Genomic DNA, 21,062 nt, shown 5'->3' with positions numbered 1-21,062 from the left:
CAAGAGGCATTGCCCCGGTTCAAGGACACAGTTGGTTAGAGCATAGTGTTGATAATGCCAAGGCTGCAGGTTCGATCCCCATATGGGACAGCTGCAAACTGCAGAAGTTTGGGCTAGATCAGGCATCCCTAAACTCGGCCCTCCAGATGTTTTGGGACTACAGCTCCCACCATCCCTGGCCACTGGTCCTGTTAGCTAGGGATGATGGGAGTTGTAGTCCCAAAACATCTGGAGGGCCGAGTTTGGGGGTGCCTGGGCTAGAAGATCCTGAGGATCCCTTCCAACTCTACAATTCTATGCTTTTATGATTCCAGTCCGGCAAAAGTACTTGGGGAGGGTGTGGCCTCTGGGAGAGGGAGTGGCTTGAAGAGAGTCCCAAGGGCCAAATACAGATGCCTCAGGGGTCACATCTGACCCCCTGAGTTTCCCCATTTCCTGGCACAGTGACTTGTGTGCATCTGTGGGAAGAAGGTTGGAGTTTGGACAGGGAGGCGAACTGGGGTTGGATTCTCCTTCACCCATGAAGGTAGCCTTGGGCCAGTCATAGAATCATAGAATTGTAGAGTCCAAGAGGAACCTGAGGGTCATCTAGTCCACCCCCTGCCATGCAGGAATCTCAACTAAAGCATCCATGACAGTCATTCTTTCTTACTCTATAAGAACCTTGCAGGGTTGCTGTGAAGATTATGTGGGACCTTGAGCTTCATGGCGGAAGTGGGGTGCAGCATGATACATGACGCGTGAAAAGGAAGCACCTTCACGCAGCACAAAGTTGAACTATGGAACTCCCTCCCACAGGAGGCAATGATGGCCACCAACTTGGGTGGTGTTAAAAGAGGATTAGGCCAATTCATGGAGGTCAATAAGGCCACGATGGCTCGGCTCTGCCTCACAGGCAGAGGCTTCTGAATAACAGTTGCTGGAAGCCACAGGAGGGGAGAGGGCTCTTGTGTTCGAATCCTGATTGGGGGTTTCCCACTGGGGCATCTGGTTGGCCACTGGGAGAGCAAGATGCTGTTCCAGCTGGACCAGTGGCCTGATCCAGCAGCTGCTTCTTATCTACTTCTATATCCCTGACTCTTTTTTTAAAAAACGGCTCAGCCAAAATGCAGTGCAAGCTCATTTTAATTCTGTTTTTGTAAGTTCAGCCATTTGCATCCGCCCATCGGACGTGTTCCCTGGTGAAAAAACAAGGCAGTCAGGGGTGAGGAGGAGAAGGAGGAGGAGGAGGAAGGAAGGAATCAGCCTGGGATCTATTGGATCTGTAACCTTCCTGCTGCCATTGAGTGTCAGCCCCATTGCTGCACCGGCTCGGGGTAGATGCCTCAGTCTACCTAGCTAGCATGCTGACCCAGTGGCCCCTCTCTGTTAAGCCCTGCTGACAGCTGTTGGGTTTAGGATCAGGGCCCTGATTAGATCATAAGTGATAGCTATCCGTGTCAAAGGAAAGCCAAGCACACCGTTGCGAATGTTGCTCTTCTTGGTGTCTGATCTTTCTTGCTGCAACCATTTCCTTCCCAAAAGCCCCTGCTGGTGTCTAGAGCTCAGGAGGCAGCGAGCCGAGGGGAAGCCTGCTCTGCCGATCTGGGGGCGAAAGAGCCCCCACCCGAAAAGGGGGCAGAAAGCGATCAAAGTTGCCTGGGAATGAAGCTGTTGCCACCCAGCAGATCTTCCCTGCAATGCGAGGACAGGTCTGGCGACTCAGGGCAAAGCGAGAGGCGAGCCCCAGAATCTGCGGCTGGATCTTCCGGGAGACTGAAGATGCTGAAGGATGATTCCTTGCTGGCGCCCAGGGTCAGAAGAGAGGTCCGTCTCCTTTGTTCAAAGGGTTTTGAATGGATTTGGTTAACTTGGGGGCCAGTCAATTCCCACAAAGTGCTTTGGGACACAGTTGAGCTGAAATGAATCTGTGCTGTGAAAATCCATCTTTCGGTTACAAAAGTTCATATGCCAAATGTTCAGGTGTGTGTGTGTGTGTGTTTTGATGTTATTATCAGATGTCAACATACACACAGAGATTTTGTGTATGAACTTTTGGCACCGAATGATAGATTTTCACAGCACAGATGCATGCCAATGTTTGATGAATAGTCTTTGATAATTGACATGCAATGGTAGACAGCATTTGACTATGCTTGAAAGTTGACATTCAGCGGTAGCTCGCACTTGATTCTATCAGGTTGTTCACCAGCAGTTGTGTTAGTATTTTATTTCAGTTGGGAATTGGCATGCAATGGCAGTTTGTTTTTGTGCCGGACAGCTGACATGCAACAGTGGTTACCTTTCGATAGATGACACACAAATGGTATTTAGAATGGGACAACTAACATTTTATGAGATTTCATAACTGTTGCTTGCTAAAAAACAACAACCCAGAATGCTCAAGACTAAAGCATCCCAGTTTGCAAGGTTAAGATCAATGTAGATTAGAACCTGAAACGTGAATGTAGATTTGGAAACTGGGCAGGCTTCAAGTGTTCCGATATTCAGTTTGGCTCCTGGCTGAATTTTGTGGGGCTTAATTCTTCACTGACAGCAATATCTTTTTAAATTTCTAAATTTTCAAATTATCGCAGGGAGAGAAAAGGTCTGATGCAGGAAATCGTCCAGTGACTCTTCTGACTGACCACAGCCGCGGGTCGGACCTGTCTGATATCATGGAGGAAGAGGAGGAGGAGGAAGAAGAGGAAGCGAATCAGCAGTCTGGCAAGGCAGGAGAATCAAAATGGGCTCCAAGTGAATGCCCTGGCAGAGAAAATGGAGAGAAGGTATTCTGTTGGTTCCCTTAACCGCATGAGTGGGGAACCTTTGACTCTCCAGGTGTTGCTGATCTACAACTCACATTAACCCCTAGCAATCTTGGCCAATGGCCGGGGCTGATGGGATTTGTAGCCCAGCAACACCTGGTGGTCTACAGGTGCCCCACACCTGCTTGGAGAAGCTAGAGGTGTGGTCAGTCAATTGGGTTCACCCAGAATAGCATTTGTTAATAACAAAGTATATCACGATCTCCTTCTCCAAATGATGGGGTTCAAGGCAGCAGCCTCTGGGGTTCCTTGGTGGTCCTTGTCCCCATCTAGATGCTGACCATGCCTAGATCTGATTAGCTTCAGCAGACTGGTTCACCCCAAAACAGGAATGAAATGGGGTGCATTGATCACTTGGTTCAGGAGGTTCCCCCTTGTTTGGGAGAGTCCCTAGCCATGTCCCCCAGAGAGAGCCCCAAAATGGAAGCAGCTCTGTTGATCTGGGACCATATTCATCCCACCCCACAGCACATAGCAAAATATCAGTTTTATTAAGTACAGAATAACGACAATCTTATGCATAGTTTCTTCCTGGGAATATGTTCCACTGAACTCGAGGGCGTTCACTACTGACCTCACAGGATCAACATGTCAAATCCCTTTTCCCCCAAAGATCTTCAGCCACCTGAAACACAAACTTTAGCTTTTCAACTTTAGCTATGGCAAGCCATCTCATTAGGAATGGCAAACCAATGAGTTGGGGAGGAGTTGGCACCCAGGAGAAGATCTGTTTAGTTCAGGCATCCCCAAACTGTGGCCCTCCAGATGTTTTGGCCTACAACTCCCATGATCCCTAGCTAACAGGACCAGTGGTTGGGGAAGATGGGAATTGTAGTCCAAAACATCTGGAGAGCCGAAGTTTGGGGATGCCTGGTTTAGTTGATTGCAGCCACTGGGAGCTCATGACCAGGACTTGAAAACAGGAGCATTTGTGAGGGTCTTTTGACTTCTGTCTCATGGTGTGTGTAGGACCAAGAGACATGGACGGCGAAGGAGTTACTCAAGTGACCTGCAATACCTGTGCCATGTTTCTTTTCCTGCCTGAAAACGTGCAGAGCTACATCTGTAGCAAGTGCAAACTGGTTGCCTTGCTGGAGAAGAAGGTACGGTACAGCAATTTGAGGCCTGCCTATCCATACTACTGAGCTACTAGGCAAGATCCAGAATTTCCTGATAGAGCAGAATGGACTGTGTTGGAACAGCAACACAGGTGGGATCCCCCTACAGAGGAGGAAGATTGCCCACTGCAGGAGACGAACCCCTGGAGGAAGGCGACACACAGAAGCAGGACTCTGTCAGGAGCCATGCTGTGTCACTGGAGCTGCTTGCCTTCATGATACAATGGTTAATTCGAAGCAAGAGTCCACAGCAAATTAATTCTAAGGAGGAAGAGCTTACACATGTTGAGACATGGGAAACCATAGAAGTGGATGGAGAAATGGACAGACAGACAGATATGGATTCCTAGGGGCGGCCATCCCTGCTCACACTGCACACAGCTTCCCCCCCCTTTCCCCCCAGCCTCTTGCTACAAATCCTCCAATAGGGTCTGCGTTCCGACTTCATGCAAATCCAGGATTGTCATGTGGCACTGCAAACCCTCCTGCGGGGTCTATGTGATGACAGCCTTACATTTATATATATATAGGAAGATACCCCATTAAGAGCTGTTTGGAGGAAGACAAGCCTTGTGTTTTGCTAGATGCCTGCAACACTTATTCAGCCTGACTGCAAAGATCATTGAGAGAGGATAGATCAGGTAGACAGGCCTAAGGAAGAAGACTTGAAGAGCCAAGCAGGAAAAAAAGAAAAATCCCTTCTGCTAAAGTTGCAAGATGTTTAAGCAGGATGAAAATGCTGGTGTTTGATCCATCACTGAGCCAGTGTCCTGGGCCCACTGGGCAGTTCTTCCATTTGGATGTTCACACACATGCACAAACCCCTCCATATCCCAAACGTCTTTCTATGCAGCTGGACTCCTCTAACTTCATAATGTTGGGCTTCGCAATGGATTTTGGCACAAGAAGAGCCCTGCAGCTGCAGGATCAGACCAAAGGTTCATCTAGTCCAGCACTCCATTTGCTACAGTGGCCAATCAGATGCCACTGGGAAGCCCATGGGCAGGGCAACAAAGGCAACTACCCATTCCTGCTCTTCCTCAACCCTCCCCAATAACTGGTGTTCTGTGGTAGATTGCCTCTGGCTGTGGAGGCTCCATTGAGCGACCACAGTTAATATAGCCACTGATAGATGTAGCCAGCCTCCTCCACGAACTTGCCTAGCCCTCTTTTATTGCCATCTGAAGGATTGGTGGTAGGTAGGCGTTGTTTCCCCCATCCCTTTTAACACCTATTTCCTCTTTCTCTCTCCTTCTCCCTTGCTGGCCTGTTCTCCGGGGCTGGGACACAGCTGGACCTTGGCGACACTGACAGCGATGAAGAGATCCTGGAACGGATCCTGGAGATGCCATTGCAAAAAAACTGCAGCAAAGCCCTTTTCAGCATCCCAGAAGTAACGGAAGAAGAAGAGGAGGAGGAAGATTGGGATCGTGGCCTGAGCAGGCCAGTTTCACCCCCTCTGGCAAGGAAGTCTTCTGGTGACTTCCGGGATAGGTCTCCCTACAAAAGAACAGAAGCTCCTCCGCTTCCTGTGGATGCTCCACCGAAGAGGAACCAGGTTCCGTCAGAGGAGGAAGTCTTGCCGGATGTCCCCGGGAAGTTCAGGAAAGAGGGTGTGAGTGAAGTGCCAACTTACCCTGGGGGCTGGGAGTGGGATTGCCCTGAGATTGCTGTGGAGAGGAAGTCTTCCCAGTGGGGAAGGCCTAGCCGTTGCAGAGAGAAAGGACTCAGTCCATCCCAGGGAAACAGGAAGAGGAAGGTGGATATACAAGAGCGATCTGCCCGTTCCATGCTGAGCAATTCCCACCAAGGCGGAGGAGGAGGCCTCTACAGGGCCCGGAGCCTGAAGGAAAACTTGGACGTGATCACCAGCCTTGGGGTGGAGGACGAGTCGGAACTGTGCAGCTGGGCGAGGCAGAGACCCCGCCAAAGGAGGACGGTGCCCCTCAAGGCGGCGGGAGAGGAAGATGGCCCCGGAGGCCTCTCCCGCTGCCTCAGCCCAGAGAGCTTGGAGATCAACGTCGAGTACGACTCCGACGAGGACATGACGATCACATCCACCCCAGCCAGCCAGCTCAGTTTGGACGGGAGGCCCGACGGATCCCCCACAGACTGTGAAGAGGGGTGGAGCGACTCCTCCAGTCGCTCGGGGTCGGTCCAGTCCAGCGGGCCGAGGGAGCTGAAGAGGTGCAGCAGTTGGGAAGAGGAGAGTGGGGAATGGAGCACGTCCCCCAGCCGTTCACCCGGGAGGCTCTGCTGGAGGAGGAGGGTCTTTGAGGGTGCCTCCGAGGAGCGGAGCCGGAGCCTGGAGAGGAGCCCCTCTCTCTGGAGAGGCGGGCTGGAGCGGCCATGGAAGGATGTCCTTCCACCGTCACACCCGCGGGTCTGTGAGCTGCCCCCTTCCCCTACCGCCATTGCTGCAGCTTGCCGCAACCCTGACCGTGCTTCCTCTCCCCAGCTCCTGAGCTTGCTTGCTTTCTGATTCTTGTGCTGGGTGCTTTGCTGCAAACAGAGGCGCCTCCTATTGTTCTAACAGCTGGAGCTTGCGGTGCATCTGCGATGCTCCTTCGTGTGGCTTTTCTTTTGTCTCACTCCAAAATCAGCTTGGCTGGCTGGAGGCTCCCCATGCAGTATTCCTCTTCCCAAAGGGAAACCCTGCTGAAGAATTAAATGTTTTCAGAATTCAAGGACACATTCCAGCCCTCTCAGCGAAGGGTCAAAGCTGGGTTAGCGAGGGGTGTGGCCTAAGGTGAGGGGGTGTGGCTGAGGAAGGGGGTGTGGCTTGTGGAGAGCCCCCAAGGCCTTAGGGGGCTCTCCACATTTGGCCCACAGACCTGATCTTCCCTCCCACTGCATCATGGGTTTGGGGACACGTCAGAGGTCACTTGTACCACAACGCCAAACACAATGGACTTTCCCAAAATCTTCTTGGGGTCCAGATTCCAGAAATTTCCAGAAGAGGAATATTGCATCTTGTAGCTTTGCTTTTGCATATGTGCGTGTATGTGTGATTCTGCCCTGGCCATAAATTTTCAGATCTCGTGGTGATGGATCAGGGACTAATTCTGCCAAGGGATCTCTTCCAGGTGTCGGGCAATGGCAACCTTGAGCTGCTGAACTCAGCCTCTTGGCAGGTCCCTACCAGGAGAGGCAGGCGTCCCCGAAGGAGGTGTCAAGATGTAGCAGAACCTCCCGACACAAATTCCGGTAAGCTGCTTAGAAGTATAGAAAAAATAGAATTGTAGAGTTGGAAGGAACTCGGAGGATCATCTCTAGTCCAATCCTATGCAATGCAGGAATATGCAGCTGTCCCATACAGGGATAGATCCTGCAACCTTGGCATGATCAGCACCACTCTCTAACCAACTGAATTATCCTAGAAGGTTTTTTTTTTGTGAGCGAGGAAATCTACAAGGAGAGATCCAGTACCAGTCTTACGCGCTTCTGGGGAGGAGGGAATAATCAGGGCCTAGGGATCAATCCAGTGCTTTGCTGGGTCCAGGACCTGGGCCAAGTGCTCTGCGCTGGGAGACAGACTTAGAACCATCTTTGGTCTAATTCATGGTTTCCCAAACTTGGATCTTCAGCTGTTTTTGGACTACAACTCCCATCCCCCCTGACCACTGGTCCTGCTAGCTAGGGATGATGGGTGTTGTAGTCCAAAAACAGCTGGAGACCCATGTCTAATTGTACCCTTTTTGTGTGTCTCGGACAGATTCTTGGAGAAGCCCTTCTCCTGAACCAATGGACTCTGGGGGCTCAGCCCGACTCTTTGTGGCCCTCTTTGACTATGACCCTCCCTCGATGTCCCCGAACCCCGATGCAGCCGAGGAAGAGCTCCCCTTTCAGGAGGGACAGATCTTGAAGGTAAGAGCAGAGCTAAGGAGAAGGTGGACAGTTCCATTTCCCCCAGGTGGGAATTTATGTGGGAATGTTCAGGGAGGCAGGAGAGGCTATATTGTTTAATGATATCCTTCCTAACTTGCGTTAGCAAGTTCTATATCTTAGCAGAGTTTAAACATTCCCCTTTAAACACACAGCGGTTTGCTTGTGCAGGCTTGTCTGAGTCTCTCTATAAGATTCCTGGTAAGATCCCTTCTTGTCCCTCTTAAAAAGAATAGACACGACAATCTTATTAAAGTCAATATAATAGTAATTTACTCACATTCATTCAGTTCACAGTTGGATCCCTGAAGGCAGACTTAGGTTACAAAAGTATATATACATGTGGAACTATCCCATAAGGGAGTTACAGTAGTCCCAAGTGACTGCTAACATGTAAAAAAACAAAATGGAGAAAAAGAGCAAAAGAAGAACATGTGCTCCCCTACCCAAATTAGGCCACGCCCACATCTAGTCACATGCAGAGTAAGTTTGTCCCAGCTCAGGAGGGAAAATGAAGTTTTCTCTTGGCTGGTACAAAGCATCCCCTAGCTTGTCCATTCTAGGAATGTTGTACTTGACTGCTGTGTGTTTCACATCCCACAATTCAGACCTGCAGTCAGAAGCCTTCAGCCCTCAGGCCTATTCAGGCCTACCAGAACCCTCCCCATTTGGACCATGAGGCCATTACACACAAGCCACACCCACCTGACGTCAGATGTGGAGCAGGTATAGGTGGAGAAGGGCTTGCCCACCTATCAAACTTGGTCAATGGGGTGCAGGATATCTGTCCCATGGATTTAGTTCCTGATTTGGGTAGGGAACGCTTCTCCCAACCCTTTTGCTTGTTGCTTTTATTTTTTAAAATAAACCTTTTTTATTTTCTTAAGTTGCATAACAACTATGATGAATTAAAATTTTAGCAAAACAATATCGCAAAATCAAGATTGTAACCTTTCAAATGAAAATCCCAAGAGCCTTCTTTGTGCAAACTCTTGCAGAGAAATTGACAATAAATGTAGAGGTGCAGTATTTATAGTCATAAAGAAGAGAAACCAAACATTCAACAAACCCATATATATTTGAGCATACCCCTTTTGTTGTCTGAAATATTTGTACTAGTGATAAAGCTCCACTTACCTTGCCCAAATGCATGTTTTTGTTTACTTCCTCTAGATATTCTTAACTTACATGTTATGCTTCTCCACAAGGGCTATCTGCCAAATCTTTTTGTATCAGGCTGTTAAATTAGCTCCTTTAAGATCCTCCCCCAAAATGGCAATGGTCACACATGGAGTGACCATTAAGTATCCTGTCAGGATTGATCTTTCGTCCGTATTACCACCTGCAAATAAATTTAGAAGAGCTAAATCTGGAGTCTTCCTAATGGAACAGTGCTTCCCAAAGTCGACAGTATCACACCCAGGTGGGGAGTGGGATTAGCTAGGGGGGCACCAGAAAGCAAGGGGGCTGCAAGGCAGCCTCTGGCTTGACCAGGCTAAAGCCTAGAGGAAAACATATTTCTCACTTTCTATTTAAAGTTTTACTAATCACTCTCAATACTTATTTCCTTTGGCCACGGTTGTTTGTATTTATGATTCCGAGTTGTCACAAGATAGCCAATTATCGGTAATAGCTGGTATTGATGAATCAAGTTCATCAATTTGATGATGAATCAAGTTCATCAATTTGATGATGAATCAATTTTGTTGAATTAAACAAAATACTTTAAATTGAATACAGTGGTACCTCGGTTTGCGAATGCAATCCGTTCCTCGGAGGCGTTCGCTCGCCGAGGCATTCGCTCGCTGAAGGCACGCTTCTGCGCATGCCAAAGTGCCAATAGAGTGCTTCTGTGCACACCCATGCTGCGCAGATCGCGCCTGCGCATCCGACGCCGTGGAACCCGGATGTAAACACTTCCGGGTCCCCGGCTTTCATAAACGGAGGTAGGCGTGAACCGAGGTTCCACTGTATTGAATAAACATTCAATTAATTGTTACTGTTTTCAATTTTATAGTGTTACTATCTTACTTGGTGGGTTGTGCAAACCACTCTTCTGAATGGAGTTTATGGAACCAAGGGGACAGTGGCCTGAAAACTGCTGTAACAGATGACAGAATCATTTTATCCACTGCACTGAAAATGTGATCCCAAGACAGTGATAGCTTGGTGCATTTCCACCACACATGCTTGTAGTTACCTTTCTCATTTCACCCCTGTTAAAAAGCTGCTGACGCTTTCCTTCCTCCAAATTTCTTTTTGCCTCAATGGAGACTCAGGTTTTGTTTCATTAAGGCAATCATAAAAATATATGGCGCATCTGCATCTGGAATGCTGCGTAGCGTTCTGGTCACCTCATCTCAAAATGGGTATGGTGGAGTTGGAAAAGGTTCAGAAAAGTGCAAGTCAAATGATCGAGGGGATGGAGCAAGTCCTCTTGGGAGAAAGGTTGCTGCATTTGACTTTTCAGTTCAGAGAAGAGGAGAGAAGAAGAGAGTTCTATGGATGACTGCCATGATGGCTCTGCTCTGCCTCCACAGTCAGAGCCAGCAATGCTTCTGAATAGCAGTTGCTGGAAGCCACAGGAGGGAAGAGAGCTCAAGTCCTGCTTGCAGGCTTCCCCTTTGGGCATCTGGTTGGCCACTGTGAGAACAGCATGCTGGGCTAGATCAGGCATCCCCAAACTTGGCCCTCCAGATGTTTTGGGACTACAACTCCCATCATCCCCAGCTAACAGGACCAATGGTCAGGGATGATGGGAGTTGTAGTCCCAAAACATCTGGAGGGCTAAGTTTGGGGATGCCTGGGCTAGATGGTCCTCATTTGGCCTGACTCTTCTTCTGTTCTCATGTTCGTTTGCTGGTTTTATCACATCGATATCACACTTTTCTCTTCCCATCAGCCGAAGGTGCCATTCTGGTCAAAGGTCATCCAGAGAGCTTGAGTCACTTAGGTCACCTTGGGAGGAGCTTTTTCACTCTCTCCCCCTCCCCCTCTGAGAAACTCTGCTTTGCTGGTGATGATAACAAGAGGAAGTTTGATTCCGCAACGTTCCTAAATTAAGCAACAGTTTGGGGGCCCGCAGTGGCTTCCCTTCTGTATCAAGACTCATTACGAAATTTTGACCACTTTGCTTTTCTAATTCTGCTTATGGGAAGAGGCGAAAAGCTGTGCTACTTCCCAAGCCCTTGTCACCATCCTTCGCTGTAAACCCTTTCCAGGACCCTTGTGCACAAGTTTTAAGAGAGGGAGAGAGAACTGTTTGCGAGATTTCCAGATACAAATACGCATTTCCACGGTGTGCTCCCTAGGAAATCTAAATACTTAAAATGCCTCTTTGCATATATGGTTTGAAGACCTAGCAAGGCTCTTTTTATGTTCTTAATATCTCTCTGCTTCCCCCCCAAAAAATCTCTTGCAAATTATTGTCCATCTTTCTCCTTGATTCCTCCTCCTCCAGGTTTATGGCCACAAGGATGCTGACGGATTCTACAGAGGAAAATGTGGGGGGAGAACGGGCTATGTCCCCTGCAACATGGTCTCTGAGGTCCAGGTGGACAGCGAGGCCACCAGGAAGCAGCTCCTAGAGGAAGGACGGATCCCTACGGACATGCTGGTGGAAAGTCTAGGTGCTGCTCCACTCTGTCCTGTGACCTCGGGTGGGATGGGGAACCCTGGGGCCAGGCCCAGATGTGACCCACCAGAACACTCTGGCCCACAGCACTCTCCCCAGGCCATTCAATAATAATAATAATAATAATAATAATAATAATAATAATTTATACCCCACCCATCTGGCCGGGTTCCCCCAGCCACTCTGGGCGGCTTCCAACAAAACATTAAATACAGAAATCAAACATTAAAAGCTTCCCTAAACAGGGCTGCCTTGAGATGCCTTCTAAAGGTCTGGTAATTGTTGTTCTCTTTGACCTCTGGTGGGAGTGCATTCCACAGGGTGGGTGCCACTACCGAGAAGGCCCTCTGCCTGGTTCCCTGTAACTTGGCTTCTCGTAGCGAGGGAACCGCCAGAAGACCCTCGGCGCTGGACCTCAGTGTCCGGGCAGACCGATGGGAGTGGAGACGCTCCTTCAGGTATACTGGACCGAGGCCGTTTAGGGCTTTAAAGTTCAACACCAACACTTTGAATTGTGCTCAGAAACGTACTGGGAGCCACTGTAGGTCTTTCAGGACCGGTGTTATGTGGTCTCGGCGGCCACTCCCAGTCACCAGTCTAGCTGCCGCATTCTGGGTTAGTTGTAGTTTCCGGGTCACCTTCAAAGGTAGCCCCACGTAGAGCGCATTGCAGTAGTCCAAGCGAGAGATAACTAGAGCATGCACCACTCTGGCGAGACAGTCTGCGGGCAGGTAGGGTAGGGACTCAGCCTGCGTACCAGATGGAGCTGATAAACAGCTGCCCTGGACACAGAATTGACCTGTGCCTCCATGGACAGCTGTGGGTCCAAAATGACTCCCAGGCTGCGCACCTGGTCCTTCAGGGGCACAGTTACCTCATTCAGGACCAGGGAGTCCTCCACACCCGCCCGCCTCCTGTCCCCCACAAACAGTACCTCTGTGTTGTCAGGATTCAATCTCAATCTGTTAGCCGCCATCCATTGTTCATTCAATCCGCAGCTCACCCTCCCCTCAAATGCCTTTGCCTGCCTGGAAGGTATCGATGAATTGTGGTCATGCCCCTTGCAAGCCAGGATGCAAAGAGTTGTGTACCCCCAATCCTCTATACCACAGTGATTGAGAGCTGAATCCACCAACTGAAATTAATATTGCAAAAAGATTGACTTGTAAGAATGTCTTCTTACTTACATTTCATTATCTTGCAGATTGCTAATTTGCTTGGGGGTGATTTGTTTTTTTATTTAAAAAATGCAGATAACGGTGTGTTTTCCCCGCCTCCTCGTCGCCTTACAGTTCGCCCTCCGAAGCCTCGGCGGTCCAAAAAAGGTCTGTATCTTGTCCGGGGCATTGATTGTCTCTTACAGCCCTCTCAAGTCCCATTTTAAGAGCTGATCACAAAGCTGAGAAACAAAAACATAATCCATGCACAAGATGTGGGGAAGGGCTTAGCTCAGTGTTAGAGCACCTGTTTTGCCAATAGAAGCTCCCGTGTTTGATCCCCAGCATCTCCAGCACACGGGGAAAGACCTGAAATCTTGGAAAGCCACTGCCAGTCAGTGAAAATGGTCCTCCTGAACTAGGCAACTCAAGGTTTTGATTCAAGAAAAGGTGCCTCCCTATGTTCCTACTTAAATCAGCCGCTTTATTCAGAACAATGAGGACTAGACTCTTGCTTGATTTTTAAAGGAAGAGCCACTGCTCAGTGGTTGGCCACATGCATTGCCTGCAGAAGGTCCCAGGTTCAGTTGGGAACAACTTCTGCCAGCTAGTGTAGATCAGCAATGGAGAACCTCCATTCCAGGGGCCAAATCCAGCCCTCCAGGTTTCTCTGTCTGGTCCTTGGGACTGTCTCTAGGAAACACACTCTTCTGGGGGGTCAGACAGAGAGGCCTGGAGGGCTGGATTTGACCCCAGGGCTACACCCCTCACCAGCCTTGCTTTGAACCCTATGCGAGTAATTTTACCGGGTTTCTTGCTTCTATAGATGGAGGAGGATGCTTTTCCACAATGGCTTTGTGTGTGCTCTGGGAATCTAGGTTTCTTAGAGCTGGCAAACAAACACGGTCCATTCACAGGGTTGTACCTCAGGGCCAGGACACCTGCTTGGCAGGTAGAAGGTCCCAGGTTCAATCTGTAGCATTTCCAGCTGTGGAACAGAAAAGATCCGAAACTCTGGAGGATACCTACAGGCTGGAAGGGGGTTCCTCACCCCTGGTGTATGGACCATCTTGAACTAGGTGGGCCAAGGATCTAACTTTGTAACAGACAGCTTCCTGTGTCTCACGGGCTGGTTAGGGTGATGCCTATGGAGGCACTTGTTGCTAGCCAGCGCATAGTTAAACCATAGCTGTCAAGTCTCCTATTTTTCGCAGGAAACCCCCAGCTTTAAATCCGTTTCCCGCTGGTCTCCTGAATTGAAAAATATCCCGTAAATCCCCCGGATTTGCAGCTCCTGCCAGCGCCGACAGCCATGTCCCGGCTCCCGGCTGGCTGCTCGCTCACTTGGCTTCGGAAATCGCCTTTGCGCATGCCCAATCATGCACAGAAGCGATTTCTGGTGCCCAGACATGCGGACACAGGCAGCCCGGCACCGGAAGTCACTTCTGCGCATGTCTGGACATGTGCAGAAGCGACTTCCAGTGCCGCGCCGCCGCTGATCCCTTATTTTTCCTTATTTTCCTATCCGGAAGTTGACGCCTATGTAGTTAAGCTATGGAACTCCCTCCCACAGGAGGCAATGATAGCCAACAACCCAGGTGGCTTTAAATGAGGATTAGACGAATTCATAGAGGAGGAGGATACTAGCCACCACTGGCTCGGCTCTGCCTCCACAGTCAGAGGCAGCAATGCTTGTGAATACCAGTTGCTGGAAACCACAGGAGAGGAGAGGACTTAAACCCTGCTTGTGGTTTCTCACATGCATCTGCTTGGCCACTGTGAGAAGAGGATGCTAGACAAGATGGGCCACTGGCATGATCCCGCAGGCACTTAAGTTATTATGAGGATGGCTGAGGTCTCTACAACATTGTTTTTGAGGTGAGGTGACCAACAGAGGTGTCCTGAGCAAGGACAAAACTTGACATCCCCTACCTCCCAAGTGGGACCCAGGTGGCGCTGTGGTTAAACCACTGAGCCTAGGGCTTGCTGGTCAGAAGGTTGGCAGTTCGAATCCCTGTGACGGGGTGAGCTCCCGTTGCTTGGTCCCAGCTCCTGCCAACCTAGCAGTTCGAAAGCACGTCAAAATGCAAGTAGATAAATAAGAACCGCTACAGCGGGGAGGTAAACGGCGTTTCCATGTGCTGCTCTGGTTTGCCAGAAGTGGCTTTGTCATGCTGGCCACATGGCCTGGAACAGGCATCCCCAAACTGCGGCCCTCCAGATGTTTTGGCCTACAACTCCCATGATCCCTAGCTAACAGGACCAGTGGTCAGGGACGATGGGAATTGTAGTCCAAAACATCTGGAGGGCCGAAGTTTGGGGATGCCTGGCCTGGAAGCTATACGCCGGCTCCCTCGGCCAATAATGCGAGATGAGCGCGCAACCCCAGAGTCGGTCACGACTGGACCTAATGGTCAGGGGTCCCTTTACCTTTACCTTTACCTCCCAAGTATTTCTTATTTCCACAGTAATTCCTTTTTTATTTCTTATCATTTTGAGCCCCCCTCAGCTCAGCAACAGATCAACACCCAAAGCTCTGCCAATTAGAGCACCTGCTTCTGTTATAGCTGCATTGAAGGTTAACCATCTGCTCTGCCTGTAGGGCCTCAAACCAGCAATTTGGAAATAACTCTTGGCCAAGTCTTTGGGGGGATGGACACACTGTGCTTCTATTTAAACTGGCTCTTCTGTTTTTCATCCCCACAGTGGAGCAGGAGAAGCAAGAAGAAAAGAACCCTTGCTTTGGTGAGCATTGCTTCGTCTTCAGTTAGTTCAGCGATTCCCAAACTATGTGCGGCGCATAGTTAAAACTATGGAAATCCCTCCCACAGGAGACAGTGATGGCCACCAACCTAGATGGCTTTAAAAGACGATTAGGCAAATTCATGGCGAAGGAGAGGGCTATGGATGACTACAGTACTAGCTGCGATGGCTAGGTTCTGCCTCCACAGCTGAAGGCAGCAACACTTCTGAAAACCACAGGAGCGGAGAGAGCTCTTGTGCTCAAATCCTGCTTGCGGGTTTCCCACAAGCATCTGGTTGGCCACCATAAGAACAGAATGTTGGACTAGATGGGCCATTGGCCTGATCCAGCAGGCTCTTCTTGTGTTCTTCTGCTCAGGGCTGCAGGCTGAAATAAGGAGCTGTGACCGTATACTTCCTTTTCTCTGCTAGATGCACACGAAGGTCAGGATCTGAGCTCTGAGGATGATGCCCCAAGGACTATGGTGGCCATCTTTGACTACAACCCCAAAGAGAGTTCTCCCAACCTGGATACGGAGGTGAGCAAGAGCGGCTGGTCACCTGGTATTTCCTGGGCTAGGAAAGCACTTGAAGGTTCTTTGGTGATGATAAAGATCTAGGCAAGTAATAGTACCACTGTATTCTGCTCTGGTCAGACCTCACCTGGAGTACTGTGTCCAGTTCTGGGCACCACAGTTCAAGAAGGATACTGACAAGCTGGAACGTGTCCAGAAGAAGGCAACCAAAATGGTCAAAGGCCTGGAAACGATGCCTTATGAGGAACGGCTTAGGGAGCTGGGTATGTTTAGCCTGGAGAAGAGAAGGTTAAGGGGTGATATGATAGCCATGTTCAAATATATGAAAGGATGTCATATGGAGGAGGGAGAAAGATTGTTTTCTGCTGCTCCAGAGAAGTGGACACGGAGCAATGGATTCAAACTTCAAGAAAGAAAATTCCACCTAAACATTAGGAAGAACTTCCTGACAGTAAAAGCTGTTCGACAATGGAATTTGCTACCAAGGAGTGTGGTGGAGTCTCCTTCTTTGGAGGTCTTTAAGCAGAGGCTTGACAGCCATATGTCAAGAATGCTTTGATGGTGTTTGCTGCTTGGCAGGGGGTTGGACTGGATGGCCCTTGTGGTTTCTTCCAACTCTATGATTCTATGATTCTATAAGCAAAGGCTAGTCAATTTTAATAGCATTTGGGGCAATTCTGTCTCACCCTGGTGCCCTGGAAAGCCTCTGAGTCTCCCACTCACTCTACCTACAGTCATGAGGTGGCAAGAGGGCTTCTCTTAACAGCGTATTTTGCCTGATACTATATTCACCCTTCAAAGTAGGTCAGGCCAGCCTTCCTCAGATACTTCTGAAGATCAGCCCTGTCTTCACACACATTTCCAAGGTCACTCTCCCACCCAGCCCCCAACTTTCTCATTGTCTTCGCTGTTTTTCTTCTAGGCAGAGCTAAGGTTTTGCGCTGGGGATATTGTCACTGTGCTCAGTTCCATGGACGACGACGGGTTCTATTACGTAAGTACAGAATCCTTCCTTTTTATCCAAACTGTTCAGGCACTAAATGTTGTATCTGAATAAAATCAGAGGGGCTGCTGCATCGATACGGGGTTTTTGCCAACTCTCCCGCTTAGTCTTAATCACCCTCCACCACTTTGAAAGCTCTGCCATCGTTGACCTTCGGCGGGTTTCCTTATAAAGAGTTGTTGGCAATTAAGAGCTGCGGAGCCGTCATTTTTTTCAAGGCAGCTGAGCTGGTCTGCCACTTAATTAAAATAAGCTTTGGGGAATCCGATTGGTTAGATCAGAGATGGGTGAAAACTGGTTGGCTGCTAAGACAAGACATTTGCACAAGGTGCAATGGAACATGAGGCACACACTGCCACAAAGCAAGACAGTGGTCACCAGTGGTTTGGGTGGTTATCGAAGGATGTGATGCGGTCAGAGAGGACTGACTGAGCAAGGCCCATCAAGGATGACAGCTATAGGTAGAACCTCCATGTACAGGGGCAGTCTATCTCCAGCATCTGGTACTCTGAGGTTTAGCGAACACTAAACGAAAGAGGATGCTGGACTAGATGGGCCCCTTTTGCCTGATCCGTAGAATCACAGAATTGTAGAGTTGAAAGGGTAATCTAGTCCAACCCCCTGTAATGCAAGACTCACAGCTGGGTTCAGGAGGGTTCTCTCTTGCGTGCACGAAACCTCCTATGCCAATCTCTGATTCGCCAGTCCCAGACTTGTATATAGAGCAGAGCAGAGCTACCCACCAGATGTGCACAGCTCCAGATTATCTTGCCATGCACTCTTGGTTCAAAACCGTGCATGTGTGTTTTGTAGATAGAATGTGCCCAAAATTCATACAGTTCAAATACACGTTTTTCTTGCACTTTTTTAAATCTGTGAAAGATGGGATGGAGCAGACATATGGCTGAGCCCCAATGAAACCGAGGCACAATGCAAATAGCCTGAACCATCCACCTTCTGTGTCAAGAAATTTGTCTTTATATCTGTTCCCTAATACTATGGGTGGGGGCAGGGAGATCTCACGGTTCCCTTTTACCATTGGTTTGTCCAACTTTCTTCTGACAGTTCATCGTTAAACTATGGAACTGACTCTCACAGGATGCAGTATGTCTCACAACAAATAATAATAATAATAATAATAATAATAATAATAATAATAATAATTTATTATTTATACCCTGCCCATCTGGCTGGGTTACCCCAGCCACTCTGGGCAGCTTCCAACAGACATTAAAATACAATAATCTATTAAACATTAAAAGCCTCCCTAAACAGGGCTGCCTTAAGATGTCTCCTAAAAGTCTGGTAGTTGTTTATCTCTTTGACATCTGGTGGGAAGGCGTGCCACTACTGAGAAGGCCCTCTGCCTGGTTCCCGTTAGCTTGGCTATAGAAAACACAACTTGAAAAAAGAGACAAGACACGTGTTTTTGCACAATAAGAAATCTTTAATAGTTTTTTTTAAAAAACAAAAGCCCCACTAACTTGGAAGGTTTTACAAGAGGAATAGACAAACTCATGAAGGAGAGGGCTATTGGTGGCTACTAACCATGACGCGGGTGGCGCTGTGGGTTAAACCACAGAACCTAGGGCTTGCCGATCAGAAGGTCAGTGGTTCAAATCCCCACAACGGGGTGAGCTCCCGTTGCTCGGTCCCTGCTTCTACCAACCTAGCAGTTCGAAATCACATCAAAGTGCAAGTAGATAAATAGGTACCACTCCGGTGGGAAGGTAAATGGCGTTTCCGTGTGCTGCTCTGGTTCGCCAGAAGCGGCTTAGCTATGCTGGCCACATGACCCGGAAGCTGTATGCCAGCTCACTCAGCCAGTAAAGCGAGATGAGCGCCGCAACCCCAGAGTCGTTCGCGACTGGACCTAACGGTCAGGGGTCCCTTTACCTTTTTAACCATGATGATAGCTATTTCCTGCCTTCACAGCTGGAGGCGGAAATGAATACTAGTTGCTGGAAGCCGCAGGAGGGGAGAGGGCTCTTGTGTTCGAATCCTGCTTTCAGGCTTCCCTTAATGGGCATGTGTTTGGCTGCTACGAGAACAGGATGCTGGAATAGATGGGCCACTGGCCTGATCCAGGAGGCTCTTTTATGTTCTTATAAAGCTCCTGTGCTTTATACATGTGTGTGACCGGCAGAAATTCAACAGGGAGTGTCTTTGTCATGGCTACATCTCCTTGCCGGGGAACAACTGCCACTGAAGTTTTGGCATCAAGCACAACAGCCTCTCACTCTGAATGACTTTTAGGTGTCCACCAGGGAGTTTCATATACCTTGTGGGCTATATAGAGGCATCTCTCTTCTTTCTCTGCAGGGGGAGGTGAATGGGAAGAAGGGCCTTGCACCATCTAACTTCCTGGAAGCAATGTCCTTGGATGGAGAGCTACCTGGGGAGCCAAGCCTTGGCAGGCAGGTAAGGGGGGTGCCTTGCTGGATTGGGGCCTAGCTGCAAATGCAGGCTTTGATCACGGCTTTAGAATAGTGGTTCCCAAGCACTTTTGGGCCACCACAACCTTAGACCCATAAATTCATCCCCACTGCCCCCTACCCTATAAGCATTATTCAGGATCGCAGTTTGCACAACCCACTAAGTAAGATAATAACACAGCAACGTTCAAAAGAGGAACAATTAATTGTGCATTTGTTCAAAATCCAATTAAAACTCTTCAACGGATGAACTTGGCCCAGTGATACCAGCTTTTCAAAGCCGCTTGATGGTCGTTGACACCCCCAGCACCCCCCTGCTGCCCCCCCATGGCTCTTAGCGCCCCCTAGGTAATCCCACCAGTACCACCCACTGCTCTATAGAGAACATCAGGAAATGGGCATGCTGCTTCCTACCCAAGCACCCCACAACCTGGATTTCAGCAGGCAATTTGTGGCATGCTCCCAACTGCCCCAGTTTAACCAGAGACAGTCCAAAATGATCTCAGTCCCCATTTGGGGAGTTCAGAGTTTGACCCATTGCCCACTGGCTCAGCCTCCTTCCTTAGAGAGTGTCTAGAGCAGTGCTTTCCAAACTTTTCATGTTGGTGACAACACTTTGTAAACATGCGTCACTTCATGACACAGTGATTCAGTTTTACTAGGGTTGCCTGGTTTCCAAAAGTAAAAACCAGGACACCAGCTGATCCACTAGGATCAGCTGCCTGTGGGAGTTCCCAATGGGAATTTTGGCTGGCTTTGCACATTCCCAATGGGGAACTCCCAAGGGCAGTAGACATGGCTCAGTCTAAGTGTCGATCAGCTGATTGGTGCTGGGAGAAAGTCCCTTTGAAGCCGTCATAATGTCAAAAGACTAGCAGATGGCCCACTTATCAAAATTGCCCCTTCGGGCAGAGAGAGGTAAGGATCCAAGCTACAGGCTGGATCTAGTGCTCCATACTTGATACAAATGCACACCCACATAGCCGTTAAGACAGCATTGCAGTTCACATCCTGAACCACTGGCAACCAACTATAGGACAATTATATTTTTCTAGTGAATCTGCAGCGAAATGAACTGCTTTTTCAATCAGTGGGGAACGGGCAGTGAGCAGGTTTATTTATTTTTATCTCTATAATGTTGGACAGCATATTCTCACCATCACAGAATCGTACAATCACAGAATTGTAGAGTTGAAGGGACCCACGGGTCATCTAGACCAACCCCCTGCAATGCAAGAGTCACAGCTAAAGAATCCCTGACTGACATTGTTTTATTTTGACCCGCTTTCCCATTTGTTGTAAACTAATTCTTTATTTGCCTGGCTTTGCACGTCCAATGGTTGGTTGCGTCCCTCAGAGAATGAGAAAGCGGAGAGTCCAGTGACACACACCAGGCAGGCAGAGGGAGACAAAACGACGGAGAGAAACCATGTAAGCAGCCTTTTCAGAAAATTCACAAGAGCAGCATTTCGGCTTAGGTGTTGCATTCAGCAGCTGGCAGCCACCAGCCATCATGGGCCGTTCAGCAAGTATCTTCAGCTAGCGAAACGGAAGGTCAAAATCACTTCCTCTTAATGCCAAACTTGGGCAGTGGGTGGAGACAGAAATAGAGGGGAAATGGGTCTATTGAGAAACAAGAGGGCAGGAATCAACATGCTCTTGAGGGAATTCCAAGGTTTACAGAAGTACATGTGTGTTGGTGGAGGCTAAACAAAAGAACTGCCAAGCAGCCGCATTGGCTCCCA

At 48.9% G+C, this 21,062-nt stretch overlaps 1 protein-coding gene across 1 annotated transcript in view; it reads left to right on the top strand.

Moving 5' to 3' along the window:
• Positions 1–21,062, top strand: part of TSPOAP1 (TSPO associated protein 1) — a 55,179-nt gene that overhangs the window by 30,595 nt on the left and 3,522 nt on the right. Inside the window, exons 21-32 of the mRNA XM_088657761.1 lie at positions 1,525–1,806; positions 2,577–2,768; positions 5,217–6,308; positions 7,012–7,132; positions 7,641–7,792; positions 11,271–11,439; positions 12,698–12,769; positions 15,308–15,346; positions 15,776–15,882; positions 16,802–16,873; positions 19,205–19,303; positions 20,675–20,748. Of these exons, the coding sequence (XP_088513887.1) occupies positions 1,525–1,806; positions 2,577–2,768; positions 5,217–6,308; positions 7,012–7,132; positions 7,641–7,792; positions 11,271–11,439; positions 12,698–12,769; positions 15,308–15,346; positions 15,776–15,882; positions 16,802–16,873; positions 19,205–19,303; positions 20,675–20,701 (2,424 nt within the window). The 3' untranslated portion in view covers positions 20,702–20,748. The remainder of the gene's footprint in view (positions 1–1,524; positions 1,807–2,576; positions 2,769–5,216; positions 6,309–7,011; positions 7,133–7,640; positions 7,793–11,270; positions 11,440–12,697; positions 12,770–15,307; positions 15,347–15,775; positions 15,883–16,801; positions 16,874–19,204; positions 19,304–20,674; positions 20,749–21,062) is intronic.

The sequence above is a fragment of the Zootoca vivipara genome, chromosome 14 (genome assembly GCF_965207765.1).
Source record: "Zootoca vivipara chromosome 14, rZooViv2.hap1.1, whole genome shotgun sequence".
NCBI classification, from domain to species: domain Eukaryota; kingdom Metazoa; phylum Chordata; class Lepidosauria; order Squamata; family Lacertidae; genus Zootoca; species Zootoca vivipara.
The sequence above is the reverse complement of the archived record's forward strand: the minus strand, read 5'-3'. Positions and strand labels throughout refer to the sequence as shown.